At 48.1% G+C, this 21,473-nt stretch overlaps 1 protein-coding gene across 1 annotated transcript in view; it reads right to left on the reverse strand.

Moving 5' to 3' along the window:
• LOC147663691 (zinc finger MYM-type protein 2-like) overlaps positions 1 to 21,473 on the reverse strand; it is a 578,556-nt gene that overhangs the window by 120,443 nt on the left and 436,640 nt on the right. The window contains exon 11 of the mRNA XM_086950262.1: positions 18,844 to 19,009. Coding sequence (XP_086806388.1) covers positions 18,844 to 19,009 — 166 coding nt within the window. The remainder of the gene's footprint in view (positions 1 to 18,843; positions 19,010 to 21,473) is intronic.

Here is a 21,473-nt window from a genome sequence, read left to right on the forward strand (position 1 = left end):
CTTTTCCAGCATGGATGTTACCTCTTGTTGTAACAGCGTGATGTGTTCTTTGGACATAGGACGGTGTTTGGGTGGTATGTTGGGTGGAGTAGAAGTGAGTTCCAGGCAATAACCATACTGGATAATTTGTCTCACCCACCTGTCTGTGGTAATTGCATTCCAGACTGGTAGGAATTGTGTTAGTCAGCCTCCGACCGGTGTTGAGTGGACTGGAGGGAGTGTGAGCAAGTCACTGTTTGGTGGCGGTGGAGGCTCTGGTGTTGTTGCCGCCACGTCCTCTGCCCTATTATTGCCTCTATAACCTCCTCTATTGGACCCTTTATTAAAGCTGCTCTTGGTATTACCTTTGAATGTAGAGGAAGTTTGGGATGTGTTGCCTCTACCGGAGCCTCGAAAGGAGGAGCGGTGAAAGGAACTTCTAGATTGTTGAAACTAAAGTGCGCCCATAGACTTAGCAGTATCAGTATCTTTTTTCATCTTCTCTAAGATGGTATCTACTGCAGGGCCAAACAAAGACTTGGTTAACTGGCTGGTTGAGGATGCTTGATTGCACTTCATTCTTAAATCCGGAAATGCATAGCCACGCATGCCGGCGTAGTAATACGCTAGTGTTGATGGACCTAGCTGCTGTGTCAGCTGCGTCAAGTGCACATTTAATGGAAGCATTTGTGATAAATTTGCCTTCCTGTATTAGGTTGTTAGCTTTAGAAGGTTCTGGCAGGTGCTCTATCGTATTGTGCTAATAGAGCCTGTGTGTTTGCAATTCTCAAAGTATTTGCTGCTTGGGATGCCACTCTTTTGCCTGAGGCTTCTAGTATCTTTGACTCTTTGTCAGGAGGGCGGCATCTCCTGTTTGTGAATTAGCTCGCTTTTGAGCATTTGCTACAACTAATGAGTCTAAAGGCAACTGTGACTAAATATAAGAAGGGTCTGTAAGGGCTGCTTTATACTTTTTCTCAATTCTCGGATTGAGGACACGCGCTCTGGCTGGGTCTTTAAATATGTCTGGCGCGTGTTTTAGTACCCCTTTTAACATAGGAAGTGTACGTACACTTTTTTCTGAAGTTGGAAAAGTGTCAAATAGGAAATCCTCTTCTTTTGGGTCAGTGTGCATGTCTATATTATGATATTTAGCTGCCCTATCCACTAGTTGGTTAAAGACAATGGTGTCGTTAGTAGGCGACGGCTTTGTAGGATATGTAGAGGTGTCCGGGATGGGTTGTATGTGTGAGAAGTTGGCCTGATATGCAGTGCTCACTATTCTAGTGATCACTATGTATCAGTCCAAACAACCCTTATTGATGATTGGTTGTAAGTCAACCGTAGACCAGCTATCCTAGTAGCATGGACAAGAGCAGTCTTTAGGCTAGACTCTAGAGGGCATGTTAAGCCAGCTGTTATACCATCACATATACCCCTTGAACACCAAGTGAAAGGACACCACACACGTGTTATGAAAATAAACAGTGTATTTATTTAGATCACAACAGCCCTGTACTCTTTATGAGGACAGGGTAATAAGCACACAACAAAACTCTTACGAAAATACTTTAAGTTGCACAATTTACACAAATGCCCGAGGGGCACGGAAAACCATATACTACAAAAGTGGAATGCGAAATTACTAGCAGGTAAGTACTGGACTAATAGGCTTTGGAATCACTAGGACTACGTTACTGAACCTTCATATTACTAGTAGGAGGCCTAGGGGACTCGGGTGCAGAGTGTACACTCTCACGCGGGATGCGGGACAAAGTCTATGGAGGCTAGTAAAAGCAAAGTTAAGGATATCGGACGAATCCGACTAGTTAGGCTGAAAACGAAAGTGGATCTGGACCCTTGGATAGTGAGGCTATGCTGGGGCACCGAAATGCCGAAGTTACCTAGCCCAGGGGCTGCGGCTGCATAGGTCTGAAAAGACGTCGGGAATCCTCATTGCCGTCTATGGCGCTTGAAAGAAGAAGTTGCTGGCAGGCGACCAGTGAAGATTGTTCGGTGGATCCAAGACTGGATCGAAGATGGAAGACACCTGTAAGCAGAGGGGACCAAGTTCTGAATCACTAGCCAGTGATTAGATGGGCAACAGGATGGCACCGGATGGAGTCACCTCGACCAGGTGAGTGGGCGACGCTGGGCTCTGCAGTCTCACGGACCAGGAGGCGTTGACGGCGACCAGGATGGAGGTGCGAGCTGTCCCACGATGGTTGATGCTGTCGACGTCGCTGGACCCAGGATTGGGGCAACAAGTCTTGGCAAATTCAAGCCCACGCGGTGGACCTAAAATGGCGTCTGGAGTGGACCAGGAGGGTCCGGGGTGCTCCTCTTTTGGAAGGGAGCAAGGCCAGTCTGGAGCAACCAGACTAGCAGTGGTGATGTCGTCGGTCGTCGTCGGGAAGGCCACAAGCCAGCGGGCTAGTAGCCAGACAACGCGGTGAGCAGCAAAAAGCAGAAGGGCCCCACGCAGATCTCGTGGATGCTGGGGGGCTGGACTTCGGTGCTGGAGCTGCTAGGGTCGGGGCTTCTCGGACCTCCAAAGCACTCACCAGAGGATCCCTCGGCGGTCGTGCTGGATAGAAGTCGTGCAGTTCCGATGATGGCCGGTCCCTCGAGGTCTCGTCGCACCTACGGTTCTCAGCTTAGCTGTAGAGGTAGGTAGAGGTCAGAGGTGCCAGGGAAGCCGGGTCTCGTCGTGCTGGTCGGTCGGATTCCGGAGGAAGGACATGCAGCAAACCGCAGTGTTCTTAGATGGTGCCTGCGGGTGCAGGGTGACTACTCCTTAGCCACAAGGGAGAAATCTTAAGAAGTCGAAAGTTCCTTTCGTAGAAAGTAGTTTCTTGATTCAAAGATGATCTAATTTGGAAGGGTCCCCGCTCCTGCCTTTATCCTAAAGAAAGGGGTGGGTACGCGACTAGGTCCTGCCCTAGGGGTGGGACCAGGAAGGGGGGTGGTTACACCCCTCTCCCATGCCGGACTTACCCCAGCTCAGGGGCTGGTGTGCCCCTGGAACTGGTTCTAGCCGGCAGATGCGTAGTGAGCACCGGGGTGCCACTCAGCAGTCACCTTCCTGTAAAGCCCTGCCTACCCAGGATACACAAAACTCTGTCTGGGATGGTGCTAGCACCACCCTCGACAGGAAACCCTTTGTCCAGGCTCCCCTCGCTGGAAGGACTCCCAGCTGCAGGGGGTCAGACTCGAGTCTGAGATGGCAGCATCCATTTTGTGGAGCTGAGGCTTGAGTTAACTTTAACCGGGGTTCACAGTTACATACATGTTGTGTCCCTCTAGAAGGGTGGAATGCTAACCCCGTCGCCAGAATTGGCGAGGGGTTAGTATTCCAATTTGTATGACACCTTACTCGACATGTTTTGATAAAGCGATACCAAAGATAGCATATAACCGCGAGGATTATAATGCACTTAAGAGTATATGGTATGCGTTATCATGGAACAGCTATTAGGACTTGGTTCCGCAAGCTGCAAACGGGCTCAGCTCATGCCAGAGTACCATCTCACACGATTCCAAGCACTCTGCCTTCAGGATTGTCAAGGCCTGCCATAGGAGTGACTGATAGGAATCTGTGTGTCCATTTTAGGGTTAGATATAGGTATACTATATCTAAAGCAATGGGTGATTACACCACTTTGCCCCAGCTGTCGTGCAGCCAGTTGTGTCAGATTTAGATGGCCAGCCAGGGTTGGCATAATACATGCTGCAGCCCCTGGTAGGCCCTGGGTACACCTTGCCCTGAGTTACAGGGTCTGATAAGGTGGCCCAGTACCAATTGGATATGTACCTAAGGTACATGGAATCCATTTTACAGAGAGAGCAGTAGGCCTGGGGTCCTGATTGGCAGGATCCCAGGCCAACTAAGTCGGAAAACCAGCAAAACACCAGGCAAATAAGTTGGGGGCAACCATAGTCAGGTATCCACCTTCCTACAGTATGTATCATAAGGATCATTCTGGTCATCCCATGTGTTATCTTGTATATCCTGATCCTCAGGTTCTACAAAGTTATCTTGAGGACCTTCCCCTATGTTTTCTGTCTCATCATAATTTGAGGGAGAGTAAGGCACATAAGGCATGTCAGGAAAGAAAGGAGGAGGAGTGAAAGGCCTTGAAGGAGATGTTGCAAAATCTTTCTTCTTTGGAGGCACAGGGGAAGAAATGTCAGTGTCCAAAGGTCCCTTCTTCCTGTGGTAAACTGTTACCCTTGCTGTTTCAGGGTCTATATACAGTTTAGGCTCTTCTCCACTCTCTGGATCAGGATGGAAAAGTTCTTCCTCAACTGTCCGTGTTTTTGGCGCCGATGTTTTTGGCTTAGTCACTTGTTTGTGATGAGTCTTTGGCTCGAGGGCCTTTGGCTGTGGAGCTTTTTTCGGCTCGAGTGCTTTTTTCGGGTCGGTGACCTTTTTCGGGTCGGCGACTGTTTTTGGTTCGACCTTTTTCGTTGGCTCTACTGCCTTTTTTGGTTCGGCGTACAAAGAAGTTGTGCGTTCTCTGCGTTGGATCGCCCTGGCCGATGTTATTACTCAGGGAAAGCACAGGATGTCTTGCCCCCGGTGAGTTCACAAAGCAGCAATCTCTTCACTTTTGCCCCTTTGCTGGGCTGCTGAAGCTTCACCCGACCCGGAAAGGAGGAGCACTACTGGGGGACTTGTTTTGTATGTAAGTAAAGAGACGGGGTTAGTGCACATCTTATTCTGGTATGACCACTGCAAGTAGGATGAAGCCTCTCTCCCTTTTAACATTGATCTTTTTAAAATGGCTCCCACTTTAGCAGCAGTCATATTAGTACATCTCCTGGCTAGTCACTAGCTACCGTCTGAAGGTTCCTCTACCTTTACAGCAGCCATCTTGGAAGGGCTTTCATCTAAAAGGGACAGCCAGCCTGTTATGCTGGACTATGAACACCTCAGCAGCTTCAAACTGGTGACCAAAACGGCAGCCATATTATAACGGCTAATAACTATACTTTCAACACCAAGTAAACAGACAGTTCTTAGACTCCTACGATTTGGCAGCCATCTTTCACGATCATTTAAATAGCCCGATGTTTAGTTTTCATTCAATTTAACATCCAACAATACTGCAGACGTCCTGCAAGAAATTCTCTTACAAACTGGAAACTGTCGCCTAAACGTCCTGTGCTGTCTTAGGATCTCCCCCACGATACCAAGGAAACCTCTCAACATGGCAGGACCTAACATGATACTAGACGGTAACAGCGCATACTCTATTCAATACCCCTCTCAACTATCGAAAAATGCCTGTAAAACCTTCAAGCACAATTTGTTCAGACAAAACCCCGATACCTTGTTCCTAGATCCCGCCTTTAATGTAAAAAAAGGCACCATACTCAACCTCATTTTTCACAAAAAAAACTGTAAAATGGCGACTGACCTTCTCAAAGTTATTAAACATCCAGGAACGTAAAAATATCCCTCACGGAAGGAGTAGTTTCTGTCCTGTAACTCCAGTTCTGTAGTAGGGGTATCTCGGTTATAGTCATAATCTAGTGAATAGTCCCGCCCATGTGCGTGGACCACAGAGCAAACAAAAATAATCTAAGTTGTCAAAAAATTGCAGAACTGCAAAGACACTAAAGAGAGAATTTAAAGACCGATAATGCAGCCTATATCCACAGGCTACACTGTCCAGTACTTCGACTAAAAATTCCACCAAAAAAACCACACAAACAGCACAGAGAAACTTGCCTCTATCAGCAAAAGCCTCTGGAATGATAGAGAGGAAGGTATGGACAGACAAGCCCCATAGGCTGCCATTAGGTGGCTCAAACAGGATACTGTGCCTTTAAGAAAACTTTCCAGAACTCTCTCAGTATCCCAGAATGCACAGCAGGTCCCTTTTACTTTCAGTTCTTTTTGAAGGCGTAACACGCCAGACCTGTAGCATCCCTTAAATGAATATCTTTCTCCATCGGGGAGGAGGGCGGACGCTTATGACTATAACAGAGATACCCCTACTACAGAACTGGAGTTACAGGACAGAAACTACTCCTTCTGTAGTAGGGGATCTCTGTGTATAGTCATAATCTAGTGAATAGAATGGCAAGCCCATCCCCACACCACTACTGTGCGAACAGATTTCGCAGCGAAGCCTGCCCAACCCGAGCGTCTGTCCTGGCATCAGTGTCCAGACAGTGATGCTTAGCAAAGGTATGGACCGACTTCCAAGTGGCCGCCTTGCAGATTTCTGCAATTGGAACATTACGGAGCAAAGCAGTCGTGGCAGCTTTGCCCCTGGTGGAATGAGCCTTAGGTTTACCTCCTAAGGTCTTATTAGCTTTTTGATAACACAATTGTATACAGGACACAATACACCTAGAAATGGACTGTTTGGAGGTAGCAAGACCGGTCCCGACTGATCCATAATTGATAAACAATTGGTCTGACCTACGAATATCTTTGGTTGTATCCAGATAAAATTTCAACTCCCTCCTAACATCCAGGGAATGTAAAGACCTTTCCACTGGAGATGAAAGATTCTGAAAAAAACGTAGGCAAAGTTATGGTCTGGGTGACATGAAAATGCAAATGCTACTTACCAGTATGCATCTGTTCTTGGCATGTAGGGCTGCTGACATTCATATCTGTGCATAGATCGCCGCCTAGTGTTGGGTCCGGATGATTGCACATTGTTGCCCTGGAAGAGTCTTCGAAGTATCACGAGATAGGTGGCTCCTCCCCTGGACTACAGTGCGCATGGGCATCGCCTCCATCCCCAGATTGTTTTTAGCCATTGTGGCCGAGATGGAGTGAACTATGTGAGTGATGACCATGCTATGAGCATATATATGAACACTGCAGCTGCTACAGGCGCCGGGGAGGAGGGCGGGCGATATGAATGTCAGCAGCCCTACATGCCAAGAACAGATGCATACTGGTAGGTAGCATTTGCAGTTCGAGGCATGTGGGCTGCTGAATTCATATCTGTGCATAGAATACATAGCAGTCCCTCCATTAGCGGCGGCCGCCCGTGCCAGCTGCAGCAGTTTGGAAAAGTGTCTTGAGAACAGCCTGCCCCACAGCTGCCTGCTGTTTAGAGTGCACGTCTACACAGTAATGTTTTGTAAATGTATGTGTGGTAGACCATGTGGCTGCTCTACATATGTCCTCTAAGGGAATGTTTCCAAGGAAGGCCATAGAGGCCCCCAACTTTCTGGTGGAGTGGGCTCTTGGTGGAATTGTAAGAGTACGTTTAGCTTTTGCGTAACAGATCTGAATACACTTCACGATCCACCTAGCAATACCAGCCTTGGAAATAGCGTTACCTTTGTGGTGTGACGCAAAGGCAACGAAAAGCTGCTTAGTCTTTCTAAAATCTTTGGTCCTGTCAATGTAATACATTAGTGCCCTTTTGACGTCAAGGGTGTGGAGCATCCGCTCTGCCAGTGACTCAGGATTTTGGAAAAACACTGGCAACTCAATTGTCTGGTTCATGTGGAATTGAGACACAACCTTGGGTAGAAATTTAGGATTAGTGAGGAGCACTACCCTGTTAGCATGGACCTGGAAGAAAGGTTCCTAAATTGTGAGGGCCTGCAGCTCACTCACCCTCCGTAACGATGTAATTGCTACTAGGAAAGCCACCTTCCAAGTCAAGAATTGAATGTCACAGGAATGTAGTGGCTCAAAGGGAGGAGCCATCAGCCGTGTAAGAACCACATTGAGGTTCCATTCTGGGGCTGGAGGGGTCCGTGGTGGAATGACCCTTTTGAGTCCTTCCAGAAAAGCTTTGATAGCAGGCACCTTAAAAAGTGAAAGGTGCTGTCTATTTTGCAGGTATGCGGCCATCGCAGACAGGTGAATGCGAATGGAAGTATTAGCCAAATTACACTGGTACAGATGAAACAGGTAACAAATGATGTTCTGAATGGAAGCATCTAGTGGATTGATGTTGTGGTTTGCACAATAAATGACAAACCTCTTCCATTTGGCTGCATAACAGGCTCTAGTAGTGGGCTTTCTTGCCTCCCGAATGATGTCCATGCAATCCGGGGGAAGATTGAGGTAGCCAAACTCTAGGACTTCAGGAGCCAGATCGCCAGGTTGAGCTATTGCGGATCTGGGTGCTGAATGTCGCCATGGCTCTGCGTCAGAAGGCTGGGTGTGAGGCGAAGCCTTTGATGCGGTACCACGGACAGTTCCAGAAACGTGGTGTACCATGGTTGGCGAGCCCATGTTGGAGCAACCAGGATGAGGGTCATGGAGTGCTGCCTGAGCTTGCGTTCCACCAGCGGTATCAGGGGTGCTGGGGGAAAAGCGTACGCAAATTTGCCTGACCAGTTCATCCATATCGCATTGCCCTGCGATTGCGGGTGTGGGAACCTGGCGGCGAAGCTTTGGCATTGTGCGTTCTCCTTTGTGGCGAACAGGTCTATTTCTGGATGACCCCATGTCTGAAAGTACGGTTGGAGTACTGATGGGTGTATCTCCCACTCGTGCATCTGGTGGCTGTGCCTGCTGAGCAGGTCCGCCATCTGGTTGTCCTTGCCTGGGAGGTGTTCTGCCATGAGAAAGATGTTCCTCTGAATGGCCCACTTCCACATGCTCTGAGCCAGATGAGACAACTGTGGAGAGTGTGTCCCTCCCTGTTTCTGAATGTAGTACATGGCTGTCATGTTGTCCGTCCGGATCAACACGACCTTGTTGCACAGATGTACTTTGAACGCCTTTAAGGCCATGAAGATTGCCATAAGTTCCAACACATTGATGTGCATCTTCTTCTGCTGTGGTGTCCATAGTCCCTGCACTGTGTAGTGGAGTACATGCGCTCCCCAACCCTGGAGAGAAGCGTCCGTCGTCAGGATAATCTGTGGCACAGGCTCTTGGAACGGTCGGCCCTTGCAAAGGTTTTGTGGATTCCACCAATGCACAGAGTTGTATGCCCGACCGCTCACCAACACTAGGTCTTTTAATTGGCCATGAGCCTGAGTCCACTGACGTGCTAAGCACTCCTGAAGCGGGCGCATATGTAGTCTCGCGTGCGGGACAATGGAGATGCAGGAGGCCATCATGCCGATCAACTGCATGAACACTCGTGCTGGAAGAGAGTGTTGAGGTCTGAATTTTTGAATCAGCGATAGAATGCTGTTGATCCTCACTGAATTTGGCTGGGCTGTAGCCACCAGAGTATCTATGGTCGCGCCCAGATACTGCCGTATGTGAGCGGGTTGGAGATGGGACTTTGGGTAATTCAGTGAGAATCCCAGATCGTGCAGAAGGTGAATGGTTTGGGACACGTGGATGGCGCACTGTTTGTACGGCTTTGCTTGAATGAGCCAGTCGTCCAGATAGGGGTATACGTGGATGTTCTGACGTCTTAGGTGCGCCGCCACCGTCGCCAGGCATTTTGTGAAGACCCTGGGCGCTGTGGTGACCCCAAAGGGCAGGACCTTGAACTGGTAGTGCTGGTCTTGAATGGTGAACCTCAGATACTTCCTGTGCGAAGGATGCAGTGGAATGTGAAAATATGCATCCTTGAGGTCCAGAGTTGCCAGGAAGTCCCCTTGCTGGAGCAGTGGGAGAACCTGTTGCAGAGTGAGCATATGAAAATGCTCTGACAGAATGTACATGTTGAGAGGTCTGAGGTCCAGTATGGGCCTGAGAGATCCGTCCTTTTTTGGGATTAAAAAGTACAGGGAGTAAACCCCTGTTCCTCGTTCTTGCAGTGGAACGAGCTCTATTGCCCCTTTTTGCAGCATGACCTGAGCTTCCTGCTGCAACAAGTGCAAGTGCTCGCCGGACATAGGACGGTTTCTTGGAGGTATGTTTGGTGGGATGGAAGTGAGTTCCAGACAATAACCGTACTGAATAAGAGATTTGACCCACCTGTCCGTGGTGATGGACCTCAACACGGGCAGGAACTGCTGGAGTCTCCCCCCGACCGGTGTTGTGTGGTCGGGGGGCAGTGACAAGGCGTCACTGTTTGCTGGCTGTGGAGGACCTGGAGCTGTTATTTCCACGTCCTCTGCCCTTGACGTTGTTGCCACAGTATCCACCCCTACCCTTGTTGGTGTATGAGGTTTGGGTGTTAGCTTTATAGAATTGCGTGGATTGTGACGCTTGACCCCTTGAGGTGCCCCTGCTATTGGAGCGGCGAAAGGAACCACCCCGAAACTGCTGGGACTGAAGGGCACCCATCGATTTAGCTGTGTCAGTGTCCTTCTTCATTTTTTCGAGTGTGGCATCTACTTCAGGTCCAAACAGGTGGTCTGGATTCACTGTTTGGTTGAGGATGGTGGTCTCAATGTCCGGTTTAAAGCCTGATATTCTGAGCCACGCGTGCCGGTGAAGCAGAATGCTAGTATTGATGGCTCGCGAGGCGGTATCAGCCACATCTAGAGCACATTTGATGGAGGCATTGGTAATGAGTTTACCCTCCTGAATCAGCATCTCTGCACCCTCCTTATACTGATCTGGCAAGTGTTGTAGAAGTGTTTCTAGGGTGTCATAGTGCGCCCTATCGTAGCGTGCAAGTAGCGCCTGCGTGTTTGATATGCGCCATATATTGGCTGCCTGTGCAGCAATAAGTCTCCCTGATGCCTCAAACACCTTTGATTCTTTGTCAGGGGGAGGAGCATCACTCGTGGTCTGTGAATTGGCTCTTTTACATGCGTTGGAGACCACCAAAGAGTCCAGTGGCAACTGTCCCTTGATGTATGTTGGGTCAGTGGGCGCCGCCTTGTATTTTTTATCAATGCGAGGATTGATGACCCTTGCCCGGGTGGGCTCCTTGAAAACCTCTGGCGCATGCTTTAGCACACCTTTGAGCATTGGCAATGTCTTGACTGTCTTTTCAGCCACTGAGAAAGTGTCAAAAAGAAAATCGACATCCACTGGGTCGGCGTGGAGGTCGACATCATGGTTGGCCGCAGCTCTTTCAATCAAAGTGTTGAAGGCTGCAGAGTCCTCCGTTGGTGAAGTCTTTGCAGCAAAAAGCTGCGGCTCGTGCCCAGCCTGAGGGTCCGCAGGGTCGCCTCCAGCAGACCATGGCTCATTTACCTCCTCTGGATCCGAGTACGCTGGATAATTGTACTCCTCGTCCTCGTCACCCTCTCCAGCGTTAGAGTGAGTGGGTGAGAGTCCCAGACCTTGTGGAGATGCAGGCTCTTGAGGGGCAGAAGCGCCCGCAGAGTCCAACTTCTTTTTAAGTGGAATATGAAAATGCTCCAACACCGGCTCCGGGGTGATCTTCCTTTTAAGGAGAGAGAGCTTGCCCGTGTTGGCGTCGATGACAACCTCTCGACGCTCCTCTTCCGCTAGTGGTTGGTGCCGTGGCTTCGGCACCACCAAGGATGGTTTAGGCGTAGACACCAGCTTCAAGGGCACCCCGGCCCCATCTTTTGGAGCGAAAGCCTTTGGCGTCGTCTTCGGTGGCAGCGTGAAGTGGATCGGCGTCTGCGCCTTCGCCGGCTTTTGTGGAGGCTTCGTCGCCACATTCTTCGGCCCGAGAGCCACGTCCTCCTTCCGAATACGTTGAAGGGACTCCGTGACCTTTTTGGTAAAGGACGGGGAGGGCTGGACTGGCTCGAGCGAGTCCTCCGAGTCCGGATTTGGTTCGGCGACCAAAGGCGCAGTCTTCGGAGCCGACACAGCACCGCCCTTGGATTTGTCGACCGGGATCGGTGCAGCCAGAGCCTTGGGGCCGTCCTGACGCTTTTTGGAGGCCTTCTTAGGGTCCTCGACCTTCTTGGCGTCGACGCGGCTCTTCAGAGTGTCGACCAGCTTCAGCGCCGACGCAGCCGCGTCGGGCGTTTTGGCCTTCGGCTTCAAAACAGTGTGGTCTTCGGGTCGGCCATTTTGGCGTGGCTCTTGATCTCGGCGGCCATTTTGGATTTCTTCGGCGCCGAGAGGGGGGATGCCTGGCGCTGACTCACCGGTTCCACAACTACGACCCCCTCACCTTTGAGAACTGCAAGAGAGATTATGGAATAGGAGACTGAGCACTATCACTATACTCAGTTGATGCATTGGGCCTTAAGTCCTCAGATCCGAGAAGGGGCTACCCGTCCCCTTACTAAATTGGAGACCCTACTGGTTAAGTCTTCCTCCATGAAGGGGGCCATATCATGGCCATACAAACTCCTGCTGTCCACTACTCTATTCCCCCGGCCAAGGTACATGTCAATCTGGGAGGGGCTAGCCCCATGGGACATACCTGATGAAAAATGGGCTCACTTGTGGTCTGACATTTTTAAATGTAATCAATCTCAAGAGAATGATGGACTGGTACTTATACCCATCCAAACTAGCCCGAATCTTCCCGGCCACGTCAGATAGATGCTGGCGAGCCTGTGGCCTACTTGGGGATTTCCGACATATTTGGTGGGACTGCGCGACTATCCGGCCCTTCTGGGAGGAAATCTTGGCACAGGTAAAGGATATGCTGGGGTACCCCATCCCGACAACTATGGCCGAAACACTTCTGGGCCTCCGTGATCCCATGTTAGAGCACCAGACCAGGGCGGACAAAAGAATCATGTGGCTATGTATTGGGGCCGCCAAAGTTACTATCGCAGCGGCCTGGAAAAAGAGGGAAGCTCCAGCAGATATCCCTGTGCCATTTCCGACTCTGGAAACTGCTGAGCTTAAAACGTATGTCTGATATTTTTAAGGAGGACTTCAAGAACTTCGAGATTAGGTGGGGGCCTCTGGTTTCCTTCTTTTCCCGGGGACTCCCCTCAGCAGTCACCTTTTCCAACTTTAAGTAATCCCCGCAACTGCAGGTACATGCCAGGACTATTGCGGCCATCACCAGAGTAGGAAAGAAGGGGGGGGGGGCAGAGAGAGGGAGGGGAAGGTGGGGGGGGGGGGGGGGGGGGGGAGTTCATTGTTTGGTTGTTTTGCCTCTTGATATGATTATTAGTTTAATCTCAAACTGTGCTCTGGGGGAGAGTCTCGCTCATCCACACCTACTGGAACTTTTCCTCGCAGTTGGATCCGTGCAGAACACCTTTTCCGGCGGAGATGGAGACTGAGCTGCCTCGGGCTCTCACTGTAACTCCCGCTCGAACTGGTTGCATCCTGTAACCCTACGTTTTCAGAATCTGTGTCCTTTAATTGAGCTATGAGATGAGAATGGGTACAATGTTGTGCATAATAGTGTACTTCTTTCTATGTATCATTGTTTTTGATATCAACCAATCTCTCCCCTGCATGGGAAAATGGGCAAATTGTGCCTCGAGTCTATTTTGAAAAACGAATAAAAACATCTTTGACAAAAAAAACAGGACAAGTCACCCCTTTCCTAAAATAACCTACGGCAGATAACTCCGACCCCAACAACTTCCGACCAATAACCAATATTCCCATGCTAGCCAAGGGCCGGGAAAAATGTGTTTTGCAACAACTAAACAAACACATTTTGAACTTCAATCTACTGAACACTTATCAATCGGGTTTCAGACCTGGGCATAGAACAGAAACAGCTATCTTACATATAGTAGATGATGCCCCACAAGCCCTGGACCACAACAAAACCTGCCTGCTAGTGTTACTCGACCTCTCCTCAGCCTTCGATACGGTCAATCACGACAAACTACTAAGAAGACTAGAATACAGGATGGGTTTTTTCTGGTAAGGTCCTTCAGTGGTTCAAATCCCTCCTGGAAAACAGAACATAATCCTACTTGATCAACAACAATCTTTCAGCTCCCTCCCCTAACCTACTGGGAGTTCCTTAAGGCTCCACGCTATCTCCAATGCTAATCAACCTATACGTCGAACCACTCACCGAGCTATTACAGTTGGAGAACATTTCATTCCACATGTACGCGGATGACACCCAATTGTACATCAAGATCTCCTCCATCGAAGATCTATGGTCAATGAATACAGCCCTCGAAAAGACAGTCAAATGGTTATCGTCCAACTTCCTCAAGCTAAACTCTCAAAAAACAGTTTCTTCTAATCTCCCCCCCTAAGAACACCACTGAGACAAAGGAATGGATCAAAACTATCACGGCGTTGAACTGCACGCCAACAGTAGTGGATTCCTCCCTATCACTTGGAATCACACTGGATAAGAACTTGAACATGCAAAGCCACGTCAACTCATTGGCTAAAAATATCCTGCTTCCATCTCAGCTATCTCAGAAAAATGAAACCTTTTCTCGGGAACGCAGACCTCAAATCTGCAGTCCAATCCTTAGTTATTTCTAGACTGGAGTATGGATGGACCACCCTCGTGGGTCTTCCCAAACTCTCAACCGCCCCGCTAAAGGCCTGTCTCAATGCTGCAGCAAGACTTTTAACAGGCTCTAGGAAATTTGATCACATATCTCCACACCTGAAAGCACTCAACTGGTTACCCTACGAAGCCAGAATCCACCTAAAAATGGCCTGCATTACACAAGGCGCTACACCACAACACCCCTTAGTACCTACCACAAAAACTCAGCCTATCTGGAGGAAACAGACATTCAAGGAGTGCAAACAATCTACTTCTGAAACCCGCACGTTTCAAAAAGTCTAAAACCTCCATCAGAGCATTCTCTGGGGCAGCTCCCAGAATTTGGAACTTCCTTCCACCTCACATCAGAAAAATCTCCACTATCCCTCTCTTCAAAAAGGAAACAAAATTATTCCTGATGAGTAATTTCCTACCTTAAATTAAGAGAACCACGTCACAAGAGCGACAATCCCCAAACTACTGTTATTCGCTGCTGCGCTTAATGTATGATCTGCATGTACTTAAATGGTTTTGGGCTCAGAACATTCTTCTCACTGTTGCCAAGAGAAATGATGACCCACACAAACTTGAATGGTCTTCCTATTTGTGTTTCAGAACAAGCTCTCTCAATGTTGTTACTCCCAGTTACCCGCAGACTATGTTTTTTCCCTGTATGCATTTGCTCCCTTTGAATGTATCACCTTATGCCTGATGTAAAGCGCTCCGATACCCTATTTTGGGTCTGATTCGCGCTCTATAAAACTTTATAACTAAATAAGAAATAAAACCACTTTCTTTGGCTCGACAACCTTTTTTGGTTTGGCGGCCTTTTTGGTAAGAGTGTAGCTTGTTCCCGGGGTATCAGAAGGCTTAGGTTTGGTCTTCGGAGCCGAGCCAGAAGGCGGGGCCTCTGAAGAAGTTTGTCGATCTTAGCTAAGGCCTATAGGCGATGCTTCGACCATAGCCTTGTCTTGAGATGGAAGCAGGGGTGGGGGCGTGGTACTCACGTTTGGCCCCGGTGTGATCTGGTCATCGGAGTCCGACTGGTCCTCTACGGTGACAATTTCTAGGTCGAGTCCGCCGCTTCTGGGAGGTCATTTTCGTCTTCGAAAATGTTCTCCGGTTCCGGTGCCTGCCGCTGCATCTCTGGTCTAGCGGCCCTTCGGTTCCGTATAGTCTTCTTCAATCGGAACTGAGCACAAGCTGGACAGTTTTCCTCGTTGTGCTCGAGAGAGAGAGGCACTTATTGCATACTGTATGTTTATCGGTATGTGGGAATTTGGAGTGACATTGTGGGCACCTTTTAAACGGGGTCCTTTCCTTCGGCAGCAGGCCCACGTGGGGTCGAAAAGGCCCAACAGCCCGCGTTGACGACCGGATCGAGATGGAAAGTGTTATTGAGTCAAGGTTTACCGAACGAGAAAAATACCGTCGAGGTAGAAGGCCTTTTGGCTTAGAAAGTTGAAAAGTTTTGGTTCCGAAGTTGGAGTTGAGGAATAGCATCCAAACCCAATGGCGGAAAAAAACTATTTGAGGATGGAGAAGATGCCCATGCGCACTGTAGTCCAGGGGAGGAGTCACCTACCTAGTGATACTTTGAAGACTCTTCCAGGACAACAAGGTGCAAACATCCGGACCCAACACTAGGCGACGATCTATGCTAAGATATGAGTTCAGCAGCCCACATGCCTCAAACACTCACTAATCATACAGACAGGGAATGAAGGAACTCATGACCTCCAAAGATGGGCAGCAACCACCGTCCCTTTCATGAACACCACAAAGGCCGTAGTGAGAGCTTCTGGCCCTCCTTGAACTGCACGTAGCGCCTGTGGGACGGCAAGAAAATAGGTCCCCTCCGATTACATGGACACCATCCTGTCTTCGGGTCCATGGCAAAAAAGGATCAGTGCCAATATGAGAATTTTGATTTGTCCTTTCGCAGTAAGGATTCAGGGGTAAAAGGTCCAAGACAGGCATGAGGGCCCTGACCTTTTTCAGGAAGTGGAAACTGCAAGAATAACATTCTGACGTCTATCTCTGAATGCATTACCCTTTCGTGGCACCCTTAGGAGGCAGCAGGCATACCGCCTATAGCAGGATAGACAGATGCTCTTCAAAAATCGGTTCTGGTGCACGAGGCATAATGGGTAGGGAGAAGAAAACATTTAGGGCATAGCCAGTTGGAACATTTTGCTAGATGAGTATATTGAACCTGACAGATCTTCAAACCAGGAGGGTGGGGTGAAGTGGCTCCATCTCCACTCAAGGAGATGTAGGTAAAGTAGATTTGGGTGGAGGTTCCTGTCCTGTTGATACAGGAGGGCCTTGCAAAGCAGTTGCCTGATTAGGGGACATATCTTATGCCCAGAAGTTCCAGGTACCACACTCTCGTGGCCCAATGCGGAGCCAACAGAAGATTTGGGCCCGGTTGTTCCAGATCTTTTTTAGAAGTCAGGAAAGGAGAGCCAGGGGAATTCCATGTTGCATTCAAGCCACAACACATCACCTAATGAGCATTCTTGAGGAAATTCCAACATGCAAAACCTCTGACACGGTGTGTTCGACAGTGGCAAAGAGATCTAGCCATGGTTCTTCCCACTGGTCACGTACACTGTGTAGCACTTCAGAATGTAGGCGTCACTCGTGATCTGCCTGATAAATCTGCTGTATTTGTACGCTCTGGCATTCAAGCATATCATCAAGTAGTTTTTGAGTAGGGAATTGGCCTGATGCTTCAACCAATGTAGAACCTCTTCGTACAGGGCCCCAGGGCTCAATTCTGCCCTGCTTATTACAAAATCACATGGCAGTGGTGTTGTCTGAAACCTATATCAGCCTCCCCCTTGATGGATGGGCGTCTGCTGAGCCAGGTGAAAGACCCTCAACTTCAAGAGATTGATATGGAGCATTGCTTCTTTGGGTGACCGGAGTCCTTGAGTCTTCACCTCCGGCATATGGCTTCATAAACTCAGTAGTGGTAAGTCTGGGTGTTAAAGGAAGAGGGGCAGACTGCTAAACCAACTGTGTTTCATCAGTTACCAGTGCACACCGCAAGCCTTCTCTTCCGAAGTTTGGATGGCATCTAGATTCCCCATGCTGGGTCAACTGGTACTTTAGATTTAATTGCAGTGCCACCTGGCATAGTCAACCAGGAAAATGTAGGATGCTAGATGACCAAGAAACCTTCAAGTTTTTCTCAACGAGATCTCCAAAATCGGTTTGAAATTCCAGTGAAAAAGATCCAGGCATGGCAGTGGAGCACCACATTGGTTCCAGCCACCCTTGAGTGAATGTGGGGCATCACTGACACGGAGCCTCTTGCACCACCTGACGCAGGTGCTCCACATAATAAGAGCAGTTTGATATTCTGGCTTTCAAAAGCTTTTTCCCACGTGGCACAAGACCAACTGGCGCCCCTGCAACAACACTGGGAGCGCGCCATAGGGCACAGGATGACCCAAAAGGAATGGGACAGTGTCCTGGAATACCCATGAAAAGTCTCTCGCACTGAATTCTTTCAGTACATTCAGTTCAACATACTACATCAAACACAATATATACCCTACAGCATCCCCCAATTGCCCTCACTGTTGTGCCCCAGAGGCGGACATGATACATGTTTTGGTCCAGTCCAAGTGCGTATGTGCAGTCATAACCTGTGTTATGTGCTGCCCAGATCTGGATTGGGCGGATAGCTGTTTGCTGGGTCTCTACACGCGCCAAAGGGCAGGTGGTACAACAAAACGTATTATTGACTTAGTGCTGTGGATAGCTCGACGGCTAATAGTGAATGCACTGTAAAGCCTCTGCACTCAAAGGCATGGAGCACTGGCAAGCGGCAACCATAAAATGGGACACGGCGGAAGCTACAGACTTCCGGGAGAAGAGGTTAGAGAACTGGGGAGGAGACCCAGAGCTGCTGCGAGGTATGAACTACTGTCCACTCTCCGGGGGGCACCTAACAGCGAGAAGGGCTTAGATTAGCGCGCTACAGCGTTCCTCGTGATAGTAGCACATCTTCCGACTAGTTATTGCCTTCCCTAACCCATCTGGGGGTTGAATCAGAATAGAAGCACAGATCCACCCCGAAAGCCCCCCTTTATCCCCCGCCCCTTTCCCACTCTGAGGTCTGCAGGCATTCTTATACTGTTTTGGTTTTCCCAGTCATTGAAGAAATGAGGTTATAGGCTCACATTTTAGCTTATTGTTGAGTGGAAGAAGGTTGGAATAATAGGTCTTCATGCTCCTGTACCACGTATGGTTATTGACACATTCGTAGTAATATTGAATCTAATTGTACAGTTACATCCGATGACATGGAGGTTGCTGCTGATAAAGTAAAACTTCATTAAAGATGCTTTGAAACAAATTGGTTCCAACCACCCTTTCCAGGCAATCCGTACTATCAAAGCAAGCTAGAATCAAGTATTTTAACACGTCTTGACCACAAGGAATTTTTAAATCTGAAGACCCCAAGATTAGAAGCAGGCAATACTGTCAATGTCTCAAAACCTTTTGCCTTTTTCCAATTCTACCCTAGCCCAAAACAATTGAATATGTTTATCTTATACTGCAGCACTCAATTACCAATATACTTTACCACAGAGAAATAGAATACAACTTTTTAATGATATAAATCACCTACCATAGTGCATATTTTCAGGTCCCTTCTGTGTCAACATATTTGGTTCATTTTGCTGGCAGTAGAAACGCAGCAAGCAATGCTGATCACAGAAATGCTTCATTTCTCCTCGCCACTGTACTTTTTCACGGAGCGTTCCTTGTGTTCTACAGCAATCACATCTTGCAGCCTAAATACAAATGCACAGTTTCAGAAAGTATGTCAGAGAATAATTACTTAATTATCGTTCTTCATCCTAACTTGTGTTGCAGCTACCTTACAATAGTTAGAATAGCCACGCATCAATGTATGGGCTACAGACAGCCAACTTAACTTGATGGAATAATATTTTTGTACCAGGCCTGGAGCCACTAACAAATATATTGTGTTCAAGGCACTCGCATGGAGGTATTAGACCGCAATCAAATAAGTGTTTATTTCAATACCTGTCGACAACTGTCTTTTTCAGCAACACAATTATTTTTTACAACTTTTTCAGAAGACAAAAAAAATACATAACCAGATCAAGGCTAGTCCCTAAAACGTACAATCTTAATACAAAAGACCATGGGAATTGTATAGTTAAAGTCTGAGTTAACTGTCTTGGGGATGGTCTTTAGTTTTGGAGATTTACTAAGGGTCATGCTGTTGGAACTTTCTAATTAAACCTACCATACACTTCGGTACCAGGTCCTTACTGATGTTCAGAGGCGTGGTTGATTTTTATTTTATTGATCTTTTCTGGCTTTTTAAAAGTTTGGATAGGACAGAAAATGAAACGCGTTATTTGCAATACAATCAGTCTCACAATTGTGAGAGTTAGAGCTATTTGCATTGTAAATGGCAACGTCTTTTACCTATGTGTTTTGGTTTGGAGTGTAGTGGATGTATAAACAGACGCAGTTGCAGCACGGTCTATAGGACTAAGAATGAGGAAATACCGACGGGAGCAGAGAAGTAGCTACAGCAATGTCTAGAGGACTAAGAATGAGGAATTACTGACGGGACCTGAGAAGCAGCTATGAGCACTGCCTACACCAAGAATGAGAAATTACCACTGAGAACAGAGACAGCTGCAACACAGCTTAGAGGACTTGAAATGTGGGAATTCCCGACGAGATCAGAGAAGCATCTGCAGCGCTGTCTAGAATAAGGAATTACCGATGAGCAGAGAAGCAGCTAGCAGCACTGCCTACAGGACTTAGAATGAGGAATTATCGACAGGACCAGAGAAGTAGCAATCAGCTTGGTCTGAAAGACCTAGAATGTAGAATTACAGGCGGAACTACAGTAGCAACTAGCAGCACTGTCGAGAGGACTTCAAATGAGGAATTCCCACGGGAACCAGAGAAGCAGCTGGCAACACTGTCTAGAATACTAAGAATGGGGATTTACCACTGGAACAGAGACGCAGCTGCAGCACTGCCTACATGACTAAGAATGAGGAATTACCACTGGGAATAGAGGCACAGCTGCAGCACTGCCTAGAGGACTTAGAATAGAGGAGTTACCAATGGGGCTAGAGAAGCAGCTAGCAGCCCTGTCTGAAGGATGGGGGAACTACTGATGAGACCAGAGAAGCTGATAGCAGCACTGACTGGAGGACTCAGAAAGAAGAAGTTACTGACGGGATCAGAGAAGATGCTTTTAGCACTGTCTGGAGGACTTACAATGGTGAAATTACTGATGAGACCAGAGAAGCAGCTACAGCACTGGATCCGGATTGACTCAACTTAAATGTCTTGCATTTTGTCTGTTTTACATAGAATAAATGTGGACCATGGACTCGAGCAAGAACGATACATGTTAGAGGAGACAGACTAATCTGGAGCTGTACACCACTACACTTTCATTTGGTACTAGTGTAGCAGCAGTACAACAACCCTACACTCATTGGCTACTAGGGAGGAGGAGGGCTGAGCAGGGTGGGAGAAAGGGACGGACAATTAAGTGGGAAGCTGCTGCTACAGAGAATTCTGTAGGTGGCAGCGGCAGGCAGTCGGGTCCACACTCCCCCTGTTTACAGCTAGAAATGCCAGTGTCTGCATACCCAGGGTCCGGCTGAGGCTACCCCAGGGCATTGCTTTAGATTTAGGCTGGTGTCAGTGCTATGGAATATTATATTTGAGCTACGTGCCTTCCCCTTTAAATGCATTTTTAACCTGTATCGTCAACAGGTAAGCAGCGACCTGAGAAGGGTGGTGGGGGCAGGTTGCTGAGACGGGGAAGGTACCGCGTTGGCAACAAAGTGCAACTGCAAACATACAAGAAGACACAAAAATAAAGGAGAAGATAAACATGCAGTGCATTTTTTTGTTTAAGAAGCTGGCAAGCCACACAAAAAGAAATAGTGCTCACAGAGTATCATAAACATCTGTAAAAGGAACAGCACACGTAACAGGGGCAATCTCTATGGGAGGTTACAAAAGTCAATAAGCATTGGCATAGCCAATAGGTCTCACCTTTGGGACCTTATAAGATAAATTAAAGGCATTGTTTTTTATATAAATAAAATGAATAAACCTCGAATATTCATTCATCTGAAAAAATGCCCTGCATACTAAGCTTTATTCCTTTACAGTGTGTTAAAACGAAAATGCACAAAAACCCAGACTGCTTTTTCTGTAAGACATTAACCATTTAGCCGTGGAAAC

The sequence above is a fragment of the Lissotriton vulgaris genome, unplaced genomic scaffold, assembly GCF_964263255.1.
Source record: "Lissotriton vulgaris unplaced genomic scaffold, aLisVul1.2 SCAFFOLD_1159, whole genome shotgun sequence".
NCBI classification, from domain to species: Eukaryota; Metazoa; Chordata; class Amphibia; order Caudata; family Salamandridae; genus Lissotriton; species Lissotriton vulgaris.